Genomic DNA, 23,717 nt, shown 5'->3' with positions numbered 1-23,717 from the left:
GATGGCAATGGCTGTCTCCACAAACCGGTCGAAGTCCCCCTCCTCACCCCTGTACGTGAGCTCGTCCTGGATCCGGGGATTCAGCCCTTCGAAGAAGCAGGTGAGGAGGGCAGGGGAGTTCCAGCCACTCTTGGCCGCGAGGGGTCTGAACCCAGGAGCGTACTCAGCCACGCTTCTACTTCCCTGGGTGAGACACATGAGATCATTACCCGCTGCGCTCCCCGCGTGCGGTGGTCAAAAACCGCTTCGAACTTCTCGCGGAAAATGTCATAGGTAGTTCTTGGGCGAGTGCGCCACCCAGCGGCGGCCCACGCCCGGGCTGGACCGGTTAACAACGACAAGACAAAAGCGATCTTAGCTGCGTCCGTCTGATACATGCGCGGAGAACACTCAAAAACCAACTCGCACTCCATCAGAAAGTCCTGACATTGATCGGGCGAACCGTCATACCTCTCTGGGGTCGCGATCCTTGTGACCGTCCCCGAAGCCTCGGGGGGTGTGGGCGGGACCGGCTCAGCAGGAGTCACGGGTGCACCCTGGAAGGCGGGGTTGAGAATAACTCCGGTTTGGAGGACCTGGATTAATCCGTCGACCTTTTCTTGTATGCGCTGCAACGACTGGGATTGCGTTCCCAAAAACTCGCCTTGCTTGGTGAGCGCTGTACGCAGTTGCGCATACTCTGCTGAGTCCTGGTAGCAGGCGGAACCTTCTGTCATGGTTGCGCGTAGCGCGGACGGACTCAAGTGCAGAGTTCTCGGATCGACGTGCACGGAAACCGAATCAAAATCCATAATCAGAGTCGAGGGGCAGGCGATCAGCAAACGGAGTACAAAGGGCTAGGCACAGAACGTGGTCAGGAAAAAACAGGCAAAGGGTCGAAGTCGGAATGGGTTTCTTGGTAACATGGTTCACAAGGAGGCAAAACAAGGTTCCGCGTCTGGGCTTCCTCGGCTTCCCTCTTTATAGTCGTTCCCATCAGGGAACGGCAGGTGTCGCAGATGTGCCAGATGCGGAGAACGTGACAAGTAAATGCTAAGAGGGCTCAGCTACCACTTTAGATTCCCTAGTCTGACCATCCAACACCAGGAAGATTGTAAAGTATTTTATTTCATTAATTCAGCACAAGTTCACTTGAAACAAGAACATGCTATACAAAAAAATACACGCACACACACTTTCAGAACCGCTTGTCCCATATACGGTCACAGGGAACCAGAGCCTACCCAGCAACACAGGGCGTAAGGCCGGAGGGGGAGGGGACACACCCAGGACAGGACGCCAGTCTGTCAGAAGGCACCCCAAGCGGGACTTGAACCCCAGACCCACTGGAGAGCAAGACTGTGGTCCAACCCACTGCGCCACTGCACCCCTCATCTACAAAAAAAGATAATAAAATAGAAATATAAACAATAAAGTAAGCAAACTAGGGAGGCCTGCAGCTGTCAGTCACACACCTAGTTGTCCAGCAGGTAACTGTGGTCACAGTTCCATCCTGAAACATAAAAGCAAACAAACCATAAATGGAAATATTGTGAAGCACTTTAACCCATGAACCACTGCACGTACAAAACCCAAGAAAGTAATGTGTACTAGCAAGGCTATCTACAAAGACACTCAGTAATCTATGTAGGACTGGAACAACCTGCCTACAGATTCTCCAAGTCTCCTTCAAGTCAGAAAAAAGGAAAAGTCTGTACTCATCAGCTCTCTTCTTTCTGACCAGTAAACATGCTAAAAACAGCACACAACTTTGATGATCTTAGTCGTAGCTGCTGGGATAATGTTCCACCACGTCGCATTCAGTATTAACCTCATCACTGCTTCTGCTTTTGATTGTGAGTGATGCGATCCAAGGACCGGTACCCTTGCTGCTCAATACTGGGTAAAAGAGCTCGACCACCGGCCACTCAGTTCTCATACACTTTCCTTTGTACAATTTAGATGCCAGAAGTGCTTCTTCATATAGTTCATATTGATTGTGCAACTACTCCAGGCAGTTCATCTTTTCCCAACAGTCTGGGGCAATAAGAGAGGCAGTGCTCACTGTCATTGAATGGCAACTGTGTCATGACCCAAGGAGCAATATCCCCAGTCATCACCAGACATCCCGCTTTAAGTGACCTGATTGAACACAACTCACCTGGTCCCACAGTGGTGCAGTGGCACTGTGGGTTGAACCGGGTCCTGCTTTCCAGTGGGTCTGAGGTTTGAATCCCGCTTGGGGTGTGCTGCAACGGACTTCCATCCCATCCTGGGTGTGTCCCCTCCCCCTCCAGCCTTACGCCCTGAGTTGCCGGGTTAGGCTCCGGTTCCCCGTGACCCCGTATGGGACAAGCGGTTCTGAAAATGTGTGTGTGTGTGTGTGTGTGTATTATAGCCAGTAGATGGCAACACTGCTGATAAAATATTGTGAGAACGTCAATAAAAGTACATTTAGAATCTAGTTAGTGGTTATTCAAAATAGGTAAGAGTAGTTTGGGAAAAGACACAAGAACCAAACAGGTGGATGCATTTTGGAAGAATGAAGAGTGACTTTTGTGAAATAAACAAAAAAAAAAAATCACATAGACAACCTGGTACATTTGTAGCATGGTAACGCAGCAGGTAAAACCGGTACCTCGCGGCTTCTGAGCTTTGTGTCTTTGGAAAGAGGTTTGAATGCAGCTCCAGAGGTGTGGAGTTTCCATGTTCTCCCTGTGTTTGCAACCAAAAGATGTGTTTAAGGTAACGGTAAACCACATTCATTTCCTCCCTTCCCATGAAATCCATGCAAGCGTTTACCATGAGTCAATGTTGAGATGATGACACTGACCATGCTGCAACTGGTACCTTGGTTAAAAGGAAACAGAATTTGAAAAGAAACCAGTTACACTATTTGTTAGGATGAGATTTTTTTTTACCGTGACCTGTCTGATTTGTACTATCATAAACTCTTTCAATTTAGAAAGAAACAGCAGATTCATATTATTAGAAGCTTTCTTGCTGATGTATAATGTACATTAAACTGATTTAATAGAGACACACACACCGTCTTGTCCCACACGGGGTCGCGGGGAGCCGGAGTCTAACCCGGCAACATAGGGCGCCAGGCCGGAGGGGGGGATGGGACACACTCAAGACGGGACGCCGGTCCTTCAAGGCACCCCAAGTGCGACTTGATCTCCAGACCCACCGGAGAGCAGAACCCGATCAAACCCGCTGCGCTGCCGCGCCACCGCGTTCCTCTCACGCAAATTGACAGAAGTTGTGTGCAAACATTAACAGTGGGATCAGGAGAAAAAAACCTGAAATACGAAGCGAACGAATAATCGGCTGTGTAGAGACGCGCGAGACAGAGGCGTTCGTGCAACGCCGGGAAAACATGCCATGGTCAAACACTGTGGTAGAAACGGTCGCTGTTGTGGAGCCGCGGTCAAGTACTTCTCCCAGACCTCCACCGACACCTGGGGCTCCCGGGACCTTCCTCCACCCCGCATGACCGCCTTCGACCGCTCCGCTCATTCTCGACGCTGCTTCCGTGGAGCGAAACGCGTTGTTTGCGCGCTCCCGCGAGGCCGGTCCAAATGTCGGGATCGCGGATTCGCACCGGGGGCCGGTGTCTCTCTGCTTGAGTAGAGATCATGTTAGTAATTTCTTTTAACCATAACATTAAAAGAAGAATGAAGACAGATGGACTTCGGGAAACTGTGCAATGACTCAAATGAACCTAAATTAACTGTAATCTGCGCTTTGACAATAAAAAAGCAGACATTTCAGAAAAAAGACATTACACAAGGATAAAATTAAATGTTGATAAACTTTGTGTTGGCACATTCATTGAAACCGAAGATGTTTATTTTGTGCTGTAATATTTATTAAAAGTGAAATCGAATCGTCGCTTCTTTCCGGGAAATGACTCGTTTGCAAAACTCGCAAAACAGGAAGGAAAAGTGATGAACATGAGCAGCTCAGGACCAAAAACTGGTGGTGTACAAAGTGCGTGAGTCGCTTTGGAAAACCGGACGAGTCTCCTAACTTTTATTGCCTTCTTTCTTTTGTTGTCAGAACGCCTGGAAATAAGGATTCCGCTAAGCCTAATGAGGTAAGTTTTACCAGTTTTGCTAAAAACAAGTGCTGTTAAATATAGTGGTGTCACTCTTTCTTGGTCACTTAACGGGTTACAATGTTGTCTGCAGCTGATTAGGTAATAAACACGTAATAGAGAGGTAATAAACAGGTAATAGACAGGGTCACCTGCGTCATACTTATAAAAGTTGATGAAAGGACGAGTTTTTCTAAATTGTGGAGATTTCACAGACCAGGGGCGTCTTTTCCTCTTATTATACACATGATAGAAACAGAGTCCGGTAGCTTCCAGCAGTATTAATGCACTAATATATTCTGCCAGTATTAACCAGGAAGGTTATATTTTGTCTGACACACAAATCAAATGCTTATGAAAGAAAGATGAGTTTTATTGTAGCTTCACAGAACTGCACAGTAATATCTATATGATATCTATATTATATTATATTATTACTAACTATGTACTATATTATATCTATTGCTTGTTTGTACTGTGACTTTTTTTAAAAAATGTATTGAATGTTGATGTCTCAAAATGTTACTGCTGTTCTGTAATTTGTCATTAATTGAGTGTTTCAATATCTAGCAGACTGGAATAAAAATGTCCTTGACAACATCATCCTGTATATGTGTCACCATCCTTCTCTTGCTATCAGGTAAAGTGTTTTATCTGTAACTCATTTTGCTGTGTAAAAATGTGGTAATTGTGTGTGCAATAAAATAGATACAGTGGTGCAGTAATATACATCATAATGTGTTTTCGTAAGTACTGGAGAAAAACAACTCAGAATAGAGATTATAAGGCTTTAGAATTTAGTGATTTATCAATTTGCTACCATTTGCTCCACTCTTTTACACAGTATGTAATACACAGTCAGCATAAAATAACTTTTTTAATTTCTTTACATTTACATTTATAATTTTAAGAGATACTCTTCTCCAAAGTGAAATACATATCAGAGAACAACAAAAAGTGCATTACATCAACAGACAACATCAACAGAGATCTAAATGCAAGCACATATTTCTTGAGTCCAGTCAATTTCTCTCATACCACAGTATGAACTTTGATACATTACATGCGTAGCTGCACTTATTCGATGTAGAGAGAGATTCAGTAGTTCTGAGTGAGATGGGGAGGTCTTTCCATCATATTGGAGCCAGACCCACAAAGTCCAAAGTCCTTCACAGAATTGAACAGTTTTCCTCCAGAATATGCCTGTATTTGTCATGGACAGAACCAGCTCGCAGAAGCCAACTTGGCCTTCAACACCACAAGAGATGCCCTTCATAAGTTCCTCAGAAACTGCAGATTTTAACCACAGTTTTTTTGTTACACCCACAATAAACTGTAACACTTCTTGAACGTTATTTTACTTTTAGTCTCACTTGTTATCAGACAGATGCTTTAGCCATGACATTTATAAAGAATTGTTAGCACACAGTGAAAATAGTGTGACAGTGGCGAGGAAGGCAAAACGCTTTATCATCTCACTCTCTATTGAACTTGCTAACTTAAGGATGCACTACTATGTTATGTGTTAAGTCCCAGAATTCTTTGAGATGGACAGAATATGTGCACAATGTGGCCACAGCAAGAACTGAACTAAGAGGGGACCCAGGGGAGACTGCTGAACTTACAGATTCAGATTTACTCAGTACATGAATAATTAACTAATACACACACACACACACACACACACACACACACACACATTTGCTGAAGCCACTTGTCCCAACAGGGGCACAGCAAGCCGGAGCCTAACCTGGCTAGGCAACACAGGGCATAAGAGTGGAGAATGAGGGGGCACACCCCAGACAGGACACCAGTCCATCGCAAGCGGGACTCAAACCCCCCAGAAAACAGGACCCTGTCAAACCCGCTGCGCCACCGTGCCACCCTTATTAAATAATAGTTATCACTATTTACTGAGTCATTCATTTTCACTAACTGATCAGGGTCACGGTGGTCCAAAGTATATCCTAGAATCACTCGGTGCAAGGCGCTGGGTTTACTCTGGACAGGATGCCAGTCCATCACAGGGTAGTCACACATGCACACACACTTACTCATGCATTCACACACTTTGGGCAATTCACTGTCGCCAGTTTGTACAGACTCTATGTCTTCAAAATGCAGGAGGAAACCCGCACAGAGGCAGGGAGAAAATGCAAGCTCCACATAAATTAAGCCAGGTTCGAATCTACACCTGAGCAGTACAGGCTCTGTCATGCAGCAGCGCCACTGTGCACCATCTGTTATTATCATTAATATTATTAATATTGTTGTTTCAAATAATATGAATCAAGATAAGAGGCACAGCTGGTTGTGTAGTGGTGTAGAACTGCTGCCTTTGGACCCAAAGGTCACAGGTTTGAATTTCACCTCTGGCTCTAGTACCTTTGAACAAGGTACTTACCCTAAATTGTTCCAGCAACAATTGCCCAGCTGTGCACAGTGGTAAATAATTGCAGGTATCTTAATGTTGTAAGCTGATTTAGAAGGAAGAATCAACTTAATGAATAAATGTAAATAAGAGAGCCTTACAGCAAAGCAATGGTAACATGGGTTTTTTAAGAATACTTCAAATACTAGTTTTTGTCACTAGCTGATAGTAGTGCTGTTTCTGCATGGCAGTAGCAGACATTTTCTCATTTATGCAGCAGAAAAAGTGAGAAACATGTCAGTTGGGCAAGAAGTTTTTAATGCATTTTTATCTTTTGCTTGACACACCACTTAGCACTAATTTTACACTAATGCCACCACAGTCACTCCAGTACAAGTATTGCAGAACTCACTGTTAATATGTGGTTCTGTTTTTTTATCATTTCCTGTTAGTGCTTTGGTATATATGTACCTTGTTTTATTTATAGTTTATAATTGTCTCATATATATTTTATTTCTGTGTCTTCCTGTGCAGTTTTGTCATATTTTCAATACCTGTCTGATTCTGTCTGAATGAAGCAGCACAGAGATTAAAATGTGACAAGAAGTGCAATTTCTTTCAGGTGTTCTGGGTGTTAAAGGTTGGAAAGTTACTTATGAAAAGCCACACATCTGTGCCTTGAAAGGATCATCAGTGACAATACCCTGCTCTTACCAGTATCCCCGTGGTCATAGAGTAAATGAAACATTTTGGATTAATAAACGAGAGACAAATAAAGATCCTGAGGACCTAAAACAGGACCAACATTATCACGATCGTGTGACATACCTAGGAGATAAGTCTGAAGACTGCACCTTCAGAATTGAAAATGTTGAAGAGCGTGATTCAGCAACATATTGGTTTAGGTTAGTTACACATGGAGAAAAATGGATCGGTGAGCCTGGAGTGACACTGTCAGTGACAGGTAATTCTAATTTCAAAAGTCAAAAATAATTAACAAATAAATGAACAAAGAATAGAAATTGAATTGTGTTTGTCTTAAATGAAGCTCTACAGGTGGAAAAGAGTCAACCATCTGCGACGTCCCAAGCGACACTGACCTGTAAAAACACCTGCTTTCCAAAAGTCCATAATGACTATGTTTGGTTTAGAGATGGGAAATATGTACTCAATCAGTATGACAATGTTTTAGTACCTGAAGAAAATGGAATGTATTCATGTGCTCTGAGAAGATCTGAGAATGTTCAGTCTGCACCAGTTAAGGTCTCCATGGAATGTAAGTCTTGATTACCAATTTTTACAAGAAAATAATAAAAAACAAGACTGAAGCTATTGTTAAATAATGTACAAGGAATGGATATATTTTTCTACAGATATTATTATGAGCACAACAGTATCAGAAGATTAAGATATAGTAACAATAAAATTACGTTGTTGAAATTGCATTCCTGTAGGCAGTATAGAAAAAGACTATAAATGCGTAGGATCCTGAATTGCCTAATTCAATGTGTGTGCTTTCTTTCATGAAGTTCACAAATTTACCATAGCTCATAAAAAGTGCAGATATCATGCATGTATTATTGCTAATTTTTATCGTTTATTTTAGATGTCCCAAAAGACACTTCAGTATGTGGCATCATTTGCAATTTGTATTATTTCAAGTGACCACCAAATCTGCCATTCTCTCTCCTAGATTCTCCAAAAAACACTTCAGTATCAGTCAGTCCCTCTGGAGAGATACTGGAGGGCAGTTCAGTGACTCTGACCTGCAACAGCAAAGCCAACCCTCCAGTGGACACATACACGTGGTTTAAGAATGGAGCTGAAATTTCACAGAGTGGATCACAGAAGAATTATTACACCATCACTAATATCAGATCTGAAGACAGTGGAAAGTACCGTTGTGTCGCAAGAAATACGCATGGAACTGGAACTTCTACATTGTATAGTGTAGATGTTCAGTGTAAGTGACAAAAGAGTTTTCTTATTTATTATTACTCAAAATGAATCGCATATGTGACACAGCACAGTTGGACAAAGCACCTATGCACCATTTTAATTTTTATGTTAAGTGCAAGAAATGACAGTAAGAATGAGAAAACCATACAGTGAGTAAATCACTATTCCTGAAACATTAGCTGTGGCTGTAAGTGGGATAAAAACAGCACTATCCTTGTAAATGAGATTGATTCAAACCCACATTTGAAGGCACCTGTGAGGCACCAGTCCTTTCTGCTGCATCACCATGCGGCCGTGAGAAAACCACAATTAAACCAACATGCAGCAAGGAGTGGATTTTGAGTTCAAATATCAGTTTTATAATTTCTTCTTCATTCACATTTATGACAGATGTCAAAGATATATATTTTTAATGGTCCACTGGATTTTTCCTTTTCAGATTCCCCGATAAACACTTTGGTATCAATCAGTTCCTCTGGAGACATAGTGGAGGGCAGTTCAGTGACTCTGACCTGCAACAGCAAAGCCAACCCAGCAGTGGACACATACACGTGGTTTAAGAATGGAGCTGAAATCTCACAGAGAGGATCAATGCAGGATTACGACATCACTAACATCACCTCTGAGGACAGCGGAGAGTACTACTGTGTCGCAACAAATATACGTGGAACTGGTACCTCTGGAGTATATACTGTAAATGTTCTGTGTAAGTGACAATATAGTCTTTTTAGTTATTATTACTCAAAATGAATAGTGTCTGTGGGACAGCATAGAATTGGACAAAGCACCTTTGCATGATTCCATTTTAATATTCAATGTAAGTGCAGAAAATGACAGTATGAAACCATCAAGTCAGTAAATCCCTACTCCTGAAACATTCACTGTAAGTGAGATTAAAACAGCTCTACTCCAGTTAATGTACTGTGATGAGAAATTTTAGCCTCTTGCCAGAATAAAGCAATGATGAACATGGCACTTATCGCATACGGTGTATTAATGTTCTGTTCTGTAATATGACAATCACAGCCGAAAATGTATAAATGTTGACGGTTTTCTGGAGTTTTCAAAAGTAAAAAAGGAAGGAAACATACTCACTGTTACATTTACATTTATTCATTTAGCAGACGCTTTTCTCCAAAGCGACATACATCTCTGCGAAAATACAATGTGTACATTACATTAGGAAAAAGAGACATAGCTGCCGACGTGATTCATAAGTAAACCTAGTTTGTTTCTTTCCACTTGATGCACCGATGTTCTTCGCTCGAGCAGGTGCATCAAACGCAGGATAGATGAATCCTCATAACCTTCCTACAATTTTTTTTTAAGGTACATAAACATTTACATACAATACAGGAGGAGCATGTTAATGACCACTTGTCCCTGTCAGCATCATGGTGATCTAGAGCCTATCCCAGAGACACTGGCCACAATTCAGGGTACAGCCTAGATGAGACACCAGCCCAGCACAAGATGATCATGCACACAGTCATTCATAAACACAGTGTAATCAAGGCAGAGACACACATCTTCAAACCATGGAGGAAACACATAATCACAGCGGAACATGTAGTTTCCACAGACTGAGCTGGGTTCAAACCCACAGTCAAAGGCAGCTATGAGGCACCAGTACTTTCCGCTGCACCACCATGCAGCCTTGAATATAGCAAGTACACACAGACACACACACACACAGAATCTTCTGAACCGCTTGGGCTCCGGTTCCCCGTGACCCCGTATGGGACGAGCGATTCAGAGAATGTGTGTATGTAAAATTAACCAAATATAGCACACACACACACATTGTCAGAACCGCTTGTCCCATACGGGGTCACGGGGAACCGGAGCCTACCCGGCAACACAGGGCGTAAGGCCGGAAGGGGAGGGGGACACACCCAGGACGGGACGCCAGTCCGCCGCAAGGCACCCCAAGCGGGACTCGAACCCCAGACCCACCCGAGAGCAGGACTGTGGCCCAACCCACTGCGCCACCGCGCCCCCTGTAAATATAGCAAGTAGTGGATTTTAATTTCAAATATCAGTTTTATAACTTCTTCTTCAATTACATTTTTGACAGATGTCAAAGATATATATTTTTAATGGTCCACTGGATTTTTCCTTTTCAGATTCCCCAAAGAACGCTTCAGTATCAGTCAGTCCCTCTGGAGACATAGTGGAGGGCAGTTCAGTGACTCTGACCTGCAACAGCAAAGCCAACCCAGCAGTGGACACATACACGTGGTTTAAGAATGGAGCTGAAATCTCACAGAGAGGATCATGGCAGAATTATAACATCAGTATCATCAGATCTGAAGACAGTGGAGAGTATCACTGTGAAGCAAGTAACAAAGTTGGAACTCAAAAGTCTAATAATGTAATATTCAACATTCATGGTATGTATATACATACATGTGCATGTGTGTGTTTCATGAAAGTGGAATAATAGGGTAACCTGGTGTGTGGTGGTTTTCAACACATGGGCAGAACAAATGAGAAAGAAATGATTTTCTCACCAAAAAAAATATTATTGTCAAAAAGTGAATAAGTTCTTTAAGTTCAAAATAAAAGAGTCACTGAAGCAGTAGGGGGCGCGGTGGCGCAGTGGGTTGGACCAGGTCCTGCTCTCTGGTGGGTCTAGGGTTCGAGTCCCGCTTGGGGTGCCTTGCGACGGACTGGCGTCCCGTCCTGGGTGTGTCCCCTCCCCCTCCGGCCTTACGCCCTGTGTTGCCGGGTAGGCTCCGGCTCCCCGCGACCCCATATGGGACACGCAGTTCTGAAAATGTGTGTGTGTGTATATGCCATATACTATAGATTTCCTATAGCTATATATTGTTTTCCAAAACTGCTGAGTGAGTAGTTCCTAACTTTTGTTGGTGATTAAAAGGTATTTAGTGAAATTTATCACCATATTTGCAGCTTTATAAGGAAAAAAAATTACCAAAACATGAAAAACAAAACTGCACACACACACACACACCACTTGTCCCATACGGGGTTGTGGGGAGCTGGAGCCTAACCCGGCAACACAGGGCAGAAGGGTGGAGGGAGAGGGGACACACCCAGGACAGGACACCAGTCCGTTGCAAGGCACCCCAAGCAGGACTCAAACCCCAGACCCACCAGGGAGCAGGACCCGGTCAAACCCACTACACCACCTTGCCCCCCTCACAAGGAGCTAGCGCACTTCATTTACCTCTGCAAGTGTTATAAATGTACACTCCACATCAGTGTGCCGTCTCTCTTTTACACACACACTGTCTGAAACCGCTTGTCCCAGGCGGGGTCGCGGCAAACAGCAGACTAACCTGGTAACAAAGGGCCCAAGACCAAGGGGGGAAGGGAGAACCCCCCCGGACAGGACGCCTGTTCGCCGCAAGGCACCCCAAACAGGACTCGAACCCCATACCCACCATACCCCAGGATCCAGCCAAGCCCCCCCCCCCGTTTACTTATGATGTTATTTCAGACGATCATGTAATGATAATGAAAAAGCATTATCACTGTGATCATCATCATGAAATAATGAAAAATTAAAGAAAAATACTGAATTATGTAATAAAAACAGAAGCCACTTGCTGCTTGAAGAAGATGGTGAACAAAGAGGCAAAGAGATAAAAATAGGAGTCATCTGTCATGGTGTGGTGGTGAGGAGCGTGATTTGTTTTCCCACATTTAATAGAATGTTTATATAATGCAGAGGACAGCCACTGTGCATAAACTTCAGAAGACATTGTTCACTTTGATGGGAATCTCTCCAAAAAAACGAAGAAGAATTATGAAATTGCACAATCAGCTACAGTTAATTTCCATAAACTGGACACCAAGCGCCATGTTTTGAAAGCCTTACATGATACAGTTCTTAGCTCAGGTATTGTCTGAAGAAACAAACCAATTGAGCAGGATTTTATCCTTTGCTTCTCTCCTTTGCAGGTCTCTGGTAGTTGGTCTCCAACATGACAAATCGTGCGGTCATACTATCTGTATACATTGTCACCTTCCTGATTGGCCTGCCAACCAACATCTTGTCACTGTGCGCATTCTCCATCAAAGTACACAGCAAGCCCATGTCCACCGATATCCTACTGCTCAACCTCACTGTGTCAGACCTCCTCTTTCTCATTGTCTTACCGCTAAAGATGCATGAGGCAGCTTCAGAAATGAAGTGGCTGTTCCCCTACTTCCTGTGCCCCATCACCTCCTTCTTCTTCTTTTCGACCATCTACACCAGCTCTCTTTTGCTCATGGCTGTCAGCGTGGACCGCTACCTGGGTGTGGCTTTCCCTGTCCACTATAGGCTGATGCAGAAACCACTGTATGGTGGCATAGCCAGTGTGATCATCTGGGTTGTCAGCTCAGGTCACTGTAGTATTGTTTTCATCACAGAGCACCTTCTCTCACGGAGCACCACCTTGAACACTGAAATCTGTTACGATAACTTCTCTGGAGAGCAGCTGAACATCTTGCTCCCTGTCCGGCTTGAATCCTTTTTTGTCATTTTCCTGGCCCCTCTCTTAATCTGCACCTTCTGTTATTTGAGTTGTATTCGAATCCTCTACTCTCAGCCAAGGATCTGCCAGAAGAAGAAGAAGGCCATAGGCATGGCCCTGGGCACCCTGCTGGTGTTTGTCATCTGCTTTCTACCATACAATGTCTCCCATGTCATTGGCTTCCTGGAGGGGAAGAGCCCAGACTGGAGGTCCTACACTCTACTGCTCAGCACCTTCAACACCTGCCTGGACCCAATCATCTTCTACTTTTCTTCTTCCACCTTCCAGAACATGGTCAAATATCTCCCTTTCAAGGTCCTTGGACTGCGTAAAAGCATACTGAGGTCTGAAAGACAATCAAAGGCAACACCAGAAACTGGAAATGGATATGATCCCTGAATTTCCAAGTGTTTGTCAGAATATTTTTTTTTAAATTTCCTTTTATAATAAAAGTGATGGCCAGTTAAAAATGTGATACATGTTTTGTAACATTTTTGATGGGGCATCACTTTTATTATAAAATTCAAATGTGTTGTAATTTCAGGTTGTAACACAACTAATTGTTGTATTCTTGGATGTGAATAGTTTATATATGCAGTGTGTTCAAGACCTCTACAGACAACTTTTTTTCAATAGGTGTACGTGCAGTTTCTCAATTTTCAGCTGCTCTGTCTCTTCACTGGTTGTGTTTTCAGTGAATATCAGAATCTAATTCCTGAGAATCTTTGACATTAGACAGCTTGCACAGCTGGTGTTATAGTGGTTAGAGCGACTGCCTTTGGACCCAATGGTTGCAGATCTGATACCCACTACCAGCTGTATTACCCTTGTGCAAGGCATGTACACTAAATTGCTTTAATAACATTGCCTAGCTGTATAAATAGGTAAATAATTATAAGTAGCTTAACACTGTAAGTTGCTTTCAAGAAACATCTCAGCTAAATATAACATGTGCATTAGAAAGATATCTTTATTTTTTTGTGATTTCATTCATAAGCTTTCAAATTAGCCTATTAAAAAACCAGCGCTGGATGCTATGAATTTCGTAGCTCTTCCTATGAAAAGCCCTTCTTTTTTCTTTACAAAAAGGCATGGTATTTTACAGCACATGCAAGGAATAATTGTGAGTAGCAGTCAATGTTTCCCACTACAAGAAAAGACAAAAACACTGAGAAAATTTGCACACAAAAATTTCTGTTCTTTTTTAGTTTTTCTATGATTCAGCTATATAGCAATAATAGTGATGATATATTTACAATTGTATAGAATTAAACTGAAATATTGCCCAAAATTTCATGTTTGTAAGCAGCTTTGTAAATGCATCTGCTGGTGGAATGTTGACAGAATATTAAGTAATATCGTAAGACTGGTTTAATTCTGTAAAGTAATTTGGAACTTGTCTTCAGTATAATTGTCGCTTAGTAAGGACTACTGAAAAATGTCATGAATGCTTATGCAGCTACTCCTGTGATGAACATTGGTTCATATGGTGGAAATTTTTAAATTAATTGCACCTAAGAATCACATGTCTGCATCTATGCTTCTCTTCCTGCTAATGCAGTGGTTCTCAAACTTTTGGAACTAAAGCCCCCCCAATCCTCTCCTATTATGTGGCACACCCCCTACCCCCAATGACTATAGATAGATAGATAGATAGATAAGTAGATAGATAATTTTTTTGAGATTTTTGGTTTTTTGCACTTTTTTTACTTTTTTAACTTTAATGTTTTTTTTCTTTTAAAACTATATGACGGACAATAGTAGAACACGCCCATAATTTATCAAAAATGTTTTTGAACAATATAGAACTAATTTGTAACATTACGTGTAATGTAATGTGATATGCAAACTGGGACGTAGGGTGCGTTTTGCTAGCCATGCTTTTATAAATTAGTGGGAAACCTGTGCTAGCTTCTTTTTACAAAGAAGCACAATGTGCAGTTCAATGTTGGACAGCGCAAGCCTGAGGTCATCCTCCACCTGCAGGCGATTTCGGTATTTTGTTTTCAACGCAATTTTGAAAACCCGGCCTCGCACAGATAAGTTGAGGCGAATGGAAGCAGCAATTTAACGGCGGTGTCAGACAACTGAGGATATTCAGTCATCACAGTCAACCAAAACGAAGGCAGAGAGCAAGAGCTATAGACTTTTTAGCTGGAGGTGCTGATGATGGACCATCGCCACAACTCCTTTTAGCATGTGTGATGAACTTATCCATACCAATTTATCACCATGGATTAGTTCGACTGGTATCGCTGACGTTCTGACCGGTGTCTACACTGCCAGCTATAAATAAAAGGCGGGCTTAAGCTCTGCCTCTCCAACTCAGAAAGAAAATGCAGAGGGAGAAAAAAACGCATTCATTTTTAAAATGTTTTTAATTAGAATTATTTTTAAATATTTTTAAATTAGGGGGTGCGGTGGCGCAGTGGGTTGGACCACAGTCCTACTCTCCAGTGGGTCTGGGGTTCGAATCCCGCTTGGGGTGCCTTGCGGCGGACTGGCGTCCCGTCCTGGGTGTGTCCCCTCCCCCTCCGGCCTTACGCCCTGTGTTGCCGGGTTAGGCTCCGGTTCCCTGTGACCCCGTAAGGGACAAGCGGTTCTGAAAATGTGTGTGTGTGTATTTTTAAATTATATTTTTTAAATAATGAAGAGATTTTTCCATAGATTTTTTATAGGTTTTTCTTTTTTTTATGCACATTATAATTGAAAAGCAATAAAATACACTGAGTACCCAAATGATGACCTGTCTCTGTGCTTTTTTCTTGGAAACAATTTGCCCCCCCCCGATCTCTCCGCGCCCCCCCTGTTGAGAACCATGTGACTCTTAAGTAAACCTTGTTTGTTACCTACCACTTACTACACCGATGTTCATCGTTGAAGTAGGTACATAAAACACAAGATAGACAAATCCTGACTCTCCTACCAATTTTTTTTTCTTTTTAATATAATAAGATAAACAAACAATATGTGTGTATATATATATATAGAAATATACGTACACACTGTATATGCATGTGTGTATGTATACTGTATATAATAATATATAATTTTCTCATGTCTCATATGATTTCCTTAACTTCTTGCAGTGCAGAGCTAAGAAGGAAAGCAGTTACACTGCAGCCTGAGTAATGAGCAAACCTTTGCTCTTTTTTAATATTTGAACACACAGGGCACAGCGACCACAGCATAGCGTACTTGTTATATGTGACACACTAAGGGACTTATCTGTCCATGAGGGAAAACTATAACACATTCTCTGGAAAGAGTCTATGTGTTCAATATTTGCATTTCCTTCGTAATGACCTTGAAAGAAATACATGTAAAACACACACGTAGAGCAGAACATGTAGATGGAGTAAGGACTCACTGGAAAAAGAGAAAGCCAATAAAGCTAAAATAAAGACGTCAATAAGTAATTACAAGAAACATAGACTGAAATGTGTGAAGGCACCGAAATAACCTGACCTAAATAGAACACCTCTTGTCTTACCGTTACATCTTACCCTAGTACAGAAAAAACAACAAATTTGCTGATACACCTATATCTGACTCAGTTGTTTGAAAGAACTAATTTGTAAATTACATTTGAATGCTGACATACTTATAGGCACGTAGGCTAAAATCCTTAGATGTGGATGATATTTTCTTCCTCATTTTGAATGCTTGCTCTCAGAGGCAATAAAATCAAAACTGTAAGCTTTGGTGCTTGAAGTGATTATTGATGAATGAGAGCCAAACTGACTTATGACACTTTTGTAATGGGTTTATGAACATTCCAAAAAGGTAAGTTCATTCACTCATTCATTTTAATTGTTTGTTCTGGTCCGGGCTGAAGCTGTCTGGGGCACAGTTACATAATGGAATGAAGAATTGTTCATTTCTGGATGTCTTCCATGCAATACACCATTGCAAGTTCCACGATTTGGGAGTCAGAGTAAGCTCAAGCTTTTAAAGTTTCTTCAGCCATCCATGCTAGTGTCTTTCATGATCATCCGAACAGCCCAGGTGTTTTGAGGCAGCAGTGTTACCTGCTGTGCCACCATGCTGCCCCTCTCAGTGTGTAGAGCTGATAAAATGACTGGACATAGTCTGTATCTGAGCATAATGTCTTAAAAATACTCACTAATTTCTACTGGAAATGATACAAAGACAAGTTTGCGTGAGGTAACATGAAATATATTCAAGGGGAACTGGGGTTACAGATTGTTTTACAGAAAGTTATAGTTTTCACACAATTAGACTTGTCTCTTGAAAAATATAAATGAGCAGAACTATGAATTCAATAATGTACTGAAATATTAGACATTATTTAATTTGCAAGAAATGTCTTTTGTATGACTAATGTAAACACAGGAAGGAAACTGTGTTCTTTGCCAACATGCCCAATGGCTTGCTGGTGTGAAAATGACATGGCCATCAGGCAAAACCAACCTGACTCAAGGACATATTAACGTCGCTCAGAAGTTTGTGTTCATACACAGGTCATCCAATATACAAACAATACGGAATACTCATAACACACTAGTGGAAGGAGCTAAAAATACTATGAGAAAAGGGGATTTTGAATTGGTAACCATGGAACTTAAATTGAACCATAATGCGGCGATGGTGAGTGAAGCCGTGACTCTCCCATGATGCCCTGCTGGTAATGTGTTATAAATAGTTCCATGGGCAACTGTCGTGGGGAAGTTGCTGACCTCTTTGTTGTTCTGCTTGTTAGAGTGGGTTTTTTTTTTTTTTTTGAATCCGTCAAAGGGTAAGCAGCACATTCACAAAGCATTACTGCCTCATCGTGCCTCAAATATTTGGATGTAGTTTTGAATGCAGCTGAGTCTGTGCAGGGTTTGAATGAAAGCTATATAGGAGCAAGTCTTTAAATGCTACAATAAAACATTAAACTTTGGTTGGAAACTTTGGTTAAAAAATTTGGTTCCTTATTTTTCTGAAAACGGATTCCTTTGCACAAGGAACTAAAATATAGTGCTGTCACTGTGATATTTATATTGTACATTTCTTAGTTATTAAACCAGAAGTTGTAGCAGCGGAAAACCATCACGGTGCCAATCATCAGTGTAAATTCTCTTTATTCTAAATGTGACCTTCAGGGCAGTGTGAAGAAGACTCACCACAAGAGTGCCATAATCAAAATTCAGTCTTCATATCCAGACTTGTGTAGGTGTCATTGAGAGAGTCAGAATAAACACCCTGATGATGGAGGAAATGTAATATATACAGTATAATCATATTTTAATGATCTGATCTTGAAATGAGTTTTTTAAATGACAGAATAAGTCTGTTGATCTGGAATTTTTAAGAAAATATTTAACTCTACAAGTATGTATGACTGGAAACAATGAAAAGAATTGTATTAAAACCCTTAATTGACTTATATCATCTTTTTGTCCTCCTGATGTCCTGAAATATTAAACATATTTTTTCATTTGTATAAAATCCTTTTATATGACAAATAGAAAACAGGAAGGAAATATGATCTGTCATCTGATATATGAACAGTACAGAATACTCACACTAATACAAAAATTAAAAATACTATGATAAAAGGTTGTTTTGAATTGGTAAACACTGGTAACTTGAGGGGGGTGCGGTGGCGCGGTGGCGCAGTGGGTTGGACTGCAGTCCTGCTTTCCGGTGGGTCTGGGGTTCGAGTCCCACTTGGGGTGCCTTGCGCTGGACTGGCGTCCTGTCCTGGGTGTGTCCCCTCCCCCTCCGGCCTTATGCCTTGTGTTGCCGGGTTGGCTCCGGTTCCCCGCGACCCTGTATGGGACAAGCGGTTCTGAAAACGTGTGTGTGTGTGTGTGGTAACTTGAGATGAACCATACTGCAGCAGTGGTGTGTAAACCTGTGACTCTCCCATGATGCTTTGCAGCTGATATGTTGTAAATGGTTCCATGGAAAACTGTTGTGGGGAAGTTGCTGACCTCTTTGTTGTTCTGCTTGTTAGAAGGTTTTTTTTTTTTTTTATTTGATATCGCTAATTGTGGTTTGGCCATATCAAAATCAGAGTCATTTATTTGTTATTGTCACAGTTATATATCTCTGTGGAGGCTCCAGGAGAGATCCTCGGAAATGCGTACACCCAGGAACTTGTAACTCTTAACCCTCTCCACTTCCACCCCACTGATGTGGACAGAGGTTGTCGTTAGACATGTTGAAATGTGGTAAAATGTGTGTTCCCATACTTGTTTTCTGAGCTGTTCTTCTCTAACCCTGCCAACAACTTGGTTGATACAGGTAATTATACTGGTGTCAGTGGTGTAATGAGAAGAAGCAGACTCAAGTATTCTGCTCAAAGATCACTTTATGGACACAGAGCTAAAAAGCAACACCGATTACCTGTTGCAATAGTTGGCCGAAACCTTCAACTTTGTGGGGAGACTGGAAAACAAGGACCTGGAACTAATGGACTGCCTTTAGAGGGCAGCAGCAGCACAAACAAGTGGTTTCAGAACAAGTCTCTGAATGTCCTTTATTGGCCAAGCCAAAGCCCATACTTGAACCCCACAGGAATTCTGTGGAGAGACCTGAAGACTGAAGTTCACTGAAGCTCCCCATATAAACTGACAAAGCTTGAGAGGATCTGCAAGGAAGATCGAGAGAAATGACCAAATCCTGGTGTGCAAAGCTGGCAGAAACATATCCAGTAAGAAACACACACACACACACACACACAAAATGTCTACAACCGCTTGTCTTGAGCAGGATCGCTGCATACCGGAGCCTAACCCGGTAACATAGGGCTCAAGGCTGGAGAGGTAGGGGACACACCCTGGACAGGATGCCAGTCTGCCACAGAGCACCCCAAACAGGACTCAAACCCCAGACCCACCACACAGCAGGCCTCGGCCAAGGTGCTCATACAAAGTATTGCATAAAGGGTCTGAATGCTGAAGTACGTGGGAAATTTTAGCATTTGTTATTTTTAATAAATTTGCAAAAAATTCTGAAAAATGTATTTTGTCATTAAAAACCAGTAATGCAGGGCAGAAAGAGACATAATGCCACTTTGTCACAATGTACCCTAACTGGGACTTGAACCCCAGACCCACCAGAAACGAGGCACAGGCCAAGCCCGCTGTGCCCCTACACCCCCCCTGGAAAAAAACAAAAAGAATATTGGTTCAATCCATTTTGAAATAAGTCTACAACATAACTCAAGAGTAGAAAGAGTGGAGGGGTCTAAATATCTTTGGAAAGCACCGTGTATACGTTTTCAAACTGTGAGCTTTCAAATCAAGCCTTCCTGTAACAGTGCAGGGACCCAAAACCAGGATCGCCCAGCTGTGTTGCACTTCTGCCAGTTTGTGCATTGCCCATGAGGGGGTGGACAATAGTAATGTCACGGTTGCGCGTAGCGCGGACGGACTCAAGTGCAGAGTTCTCGGATCGACGTGCACGGAAGCCGAATCAAAATCCATAATCAGAGTCGAGGGGCAGGCGAGGGTCAGGCGATCAGCAAACGGAGTACAAAGGGCTAGGCACAGAACGTGGTCAGGAAACAACAGGCAAAGGGTCGAAGTCGGAATGGGTTTCTTGGTAACACGGTTTGTAAGGAAACAAGGAGGCAAAACAAGGTTCTGCGTCTGGGCTTCCTCGGCTTCCCTCTTTATAGTCGTTCCCATCAGGGAACGGCAGGTGTCGCAGATGTGCCAGATGCGGAGAACATGACAGTACCCCCCCCGGCTCCGGACGCCCTGGGCCGGGAAGGAGGACGCCCCCGGGGGCGCGGAGCCGGGCACTCGGGATGGTCCCTGTGGAAAGCGGCCACCAGGTCGGGGTCCAGGATGTCCGAAGCAGCTACCCAGGAACGCTCCTCCGGACCTTACCCCTCCCAATCCACCAGATATTGCAGTCAACCTCTTCGTCGGCAGGAGTTTAGCAGGGCTCGGACCGTATAGACATCATCCCCTGCGAGGGGTAGTGTCGACGGTGGCGTGGTTTCTACTGGTGGCTGATGCAAGGACACCCCAACCGGTTTCAGGAGGGAAACATGGAACGTTGGGTGCACTCGGAGGTCAGGAGGTAACTGAAGGCGGTAGGTAACCGGAGTGACACGACGCACTACCTTGAAAGGGCCGATGTAGCAGGGCCCGAGTTTCTTGGAGGGGATCTTCAGGTGAAGGTCTCGGGTGGAGAGCCAAACTCTTTGCCCGGGCAAGAACGAAAGAGTGCGCCGGTGTCGGTCACCCTGACGTTTGTGGCGTTCCGCACTGCGGAGCAGGTGGGCCCGGACTGTCCTCCAGACGCGGGTGCTCTCGTTGTGCCATGTCTCCACAGCCTGAACAGGACTTGGAGAGGTCTCGCTAGGGAACAGGACAGGTTGGTATCCTAACACACACTGAAAGGGCGACATACCTGTGGATGTATGAGGCGCGGAGTTGTGGGCATACTCTGCCAAGGCCAGGTAGCGAGCCCAGTGGTGGGGTTTTTGGGAGCAGTAGGCTCGGAGAAACCTTGCAACCCCTGTTGTAAGCGTTCGACGTGACCGTTGGCTTGCGGGTGGTATCCCGATGTAAGGCTGACTGTCACTCCGAGCCGGCTCCAAAAGGCCTTCCATACCCGAGAGGTGAACTGGGGACCTCGATTGGATACAATGTCTTCGGGGAGTCCGTAGAGTTTAAATACTTGTTTGAACAGGATCTCCGATACCTCGAGAGCGGTAGGCAGCTTTGGAAGGGGCACCAGTCTGCAAGCCTTGGAGAAACGATCTATGATGGAGAGGATCACGATCTTACCCTCTGAGACCGGTAGGTCCACTAGGAAATCCAGCGCCAGATGGGTTCAGGGTTGGGTCGGCGTAGGCAAGGGTTGTAGGAGACCCGCTGCCTTTTCGGGCACGGTCCTGGTCTGAGCGCAGGTGGCACAGGCCTGGACGAAGTCCCTGACGTCATTGGACAGTGAAGGCCACCAGAACCGTCCTTGGACCAGTGATAAGGTACGGCGGATCCCGGGATGCCCGGCCTCCAGAGCCTCTGGAACTGGGGACTTACACACGGTCGGTTGGCCTCCCGGGCGGTTCTGGCTCGCTGTCCTGGACTTCTTGGATGTCCTGGAGGAGTTGCCAGTGGACCGGACCCACCACGCATCCCTGGGGTAGGATCTCCTCTGGGTTGGGGGACAGTGGTCCTGGGTCATGAACCCGCGATAAAGCATCAGCCTTCCCATTTTTGGAACCTGGCCGATAAGAAACAGTAAAGCGGAAACGGGTGAAGAACAGGGCCCATCGGGCCTGGCGGGAGTCCAACCGTTTTGCGGTCTCTAGGTACTCTAGATTTCGGTGGTCCGTGAGTACCACAAAGGGATGGATCGCACCCTCCAGCCAGTGACGCCACTCCTCAAGCGCGAGCTTGATAGCAAGGAGTTCCCGGTTCCCAATGTCGTAATTCCGTTCGGCAGGGGTCATCTTCCTGGAGAAGAAGGCACAGGGGTACAACTTGGGAGGGTCCCCTTGCCGTTGTGACAGGACTGCACCCACCCCTACCGAGGAGGCGTCGACCTCCACCACAAACGGCAAGGAAGGGTCCGGCTGTTTCAGCACGGGGGCGGAGGTGAACCGGGTTTTTAACTCCTGGAAAGCCTTCTCCGCCTCCGCCCTCCAAGGGAGTCTTCGGTCCTTGCTTGCAGTTAAAGCGGTAAGGGGTGCGGCTACTGTGCTAAAATTACGTATGAACCGACAATAGAAATTGGCGAACCTAAGGAAGCGCTGGAGCGCCCTTACCGTGGTAGGTCGAGGCTAGGAGGTCACTGCACCCACCTTCCTGGGGTCCATGGAAACTCCCTCCTGGCTCAGGATGTAGCCAGGAAGGAGATTTGGCGTTGGTGGAATTCACACTTCTCTGCCTTCACATACAATCGATGTTGTAGGAGCCGCCTGAGGACCGCCTGGACCTGTTGGATATGCTGCTCTCGGGTCTTCGAGTAGATCAGTATATCGTCCAGGTAGACGATGACGCAGTGATGAAGGAAATCGCCCAACACATGGTTTAGAAAGGCCTGGAAAACTGAGGGGGCATTAGCTAGGCCAAAAGACATGACCCTGCACTCATAGTGACCTAGTGAAGTGGAGAAGGCCGTCTTCCATTCATCCCCCTCACGGATCCGGATGAGGTTATACGCACTGCGGAGGTCTGATTTTGAGAACCAGGTGGATCCATGGATCCCCTCCAGAGCTGAGGTAATCAATGGTAAGGGGTGCGGGTACTTGATAGTTATGGCGTTCAACCCTCGGTAATCTATGCACGGCCTCAGTCCCCCATCTTTCTTACCAATAAAGTAGAACCCCGCCGCTGCTGGTGACGTTGACAGCCGGATCAGACCAGCTTCGAGGGCCTCCCTGATGTACTCCTGCATGGCCCGTTGTTCCGGTAACGACAGGGGATACACCCGACCCCAAGGTGGTGTGGTATCTGGCAAGAGATCGATAGCACAGTCCCAGGACCGGTGAGGAGGCAGTTTGGCGGCGCGGACCTTGCTGAAGACCTCTCGTAGATCCTCATAGTCCGGGGGTATGACCGGCGGGGGAAGGCCCTCTACCCCTTCCACCGACGTGGCCTGGCAAGGAAGCGTGAGGCAGGATGCGTGACAGGACCCTCCCCAAGAAACCAGCTCCTTGGTACTCCGCCTAAAGACGGGGTCATGACGTGCCAACCAGGGGTAACCTAAAATGACAGGGGTGTCTGGAGCTCGGATCAGAAAGAAGGTGAGTTTCTCGTGGTGACACGCACTTGTTTCGAGCACGAGAGGTGCCGACCGGGTATCAACCACCCCATCACCCAAGGGTTGACCATCCAGGGCTTTC

At 44.4% G+C, this 23,717-nt stretch overlaps 1 protein-coding gene across 1 annotated transcript; it reads left to right on the top strand.

The window, feature by feature from the left end:
* Positions 1-3,920: 3,920 nt before the first annotated feature.
* LOC114912581 (free fatty acid receptor 3-like) lies at positions 3,921-13,297 on the top strand. The gene is made up of 8 exons (XM_029260107.1): positions 3,921-4,081; positions 4,652-4,721; positions 7,075-7,416; positions 7,501-7,728; positions 8,146-8,415; positions 8,851-9,117; positions 10,538-10,804; positions 12,342-13,297. Exon 8 carries the CDS (start codon positions 12,365-12,367, stop codon positions 13,295-13,297), a length of 933 nt encoding a protein of 310 aa, XP_029115940.1. The 5' UTR covers positions 3,921-4,081; positions 4,652-4,721; positions 7,075-7,416; positions 7,501-7,728; positions 8,146-8,415; positions 8,851-9,117; positions 10,538-10,804; positions 12,342-12,364.
* The last annotated feature ends 10,420 nt before the right edge of the window (positions 13,298-23,717 follow it).

This window comes from Scleropages formosus, chromosome 18 (assembly GCF_900964775.1).
Source record: "Scleropages formosus chromosome 18, fSclFor1.1, whole genome shotgun sequence".
Taxonomy (NCBI): Eukaryota; Metazoa; Chordata; class Actinopteri; order Osteoglossiformes; family Osteoglossidae; genus Scleropages; species Scleropages formosus.
This window is presented reverse-complemented; position numbering and strand designations above follow the sequence as displayed.

What these genes read in the sequence shown, in the direction of transcription:
- LOC114912581 (XM_029260107.1), top strand. Translation starts at nt 12,365, where the DNA reads ATGACAAATCGTGCGGTCATACTATCTGTATACATTGTCACCTTCCTG.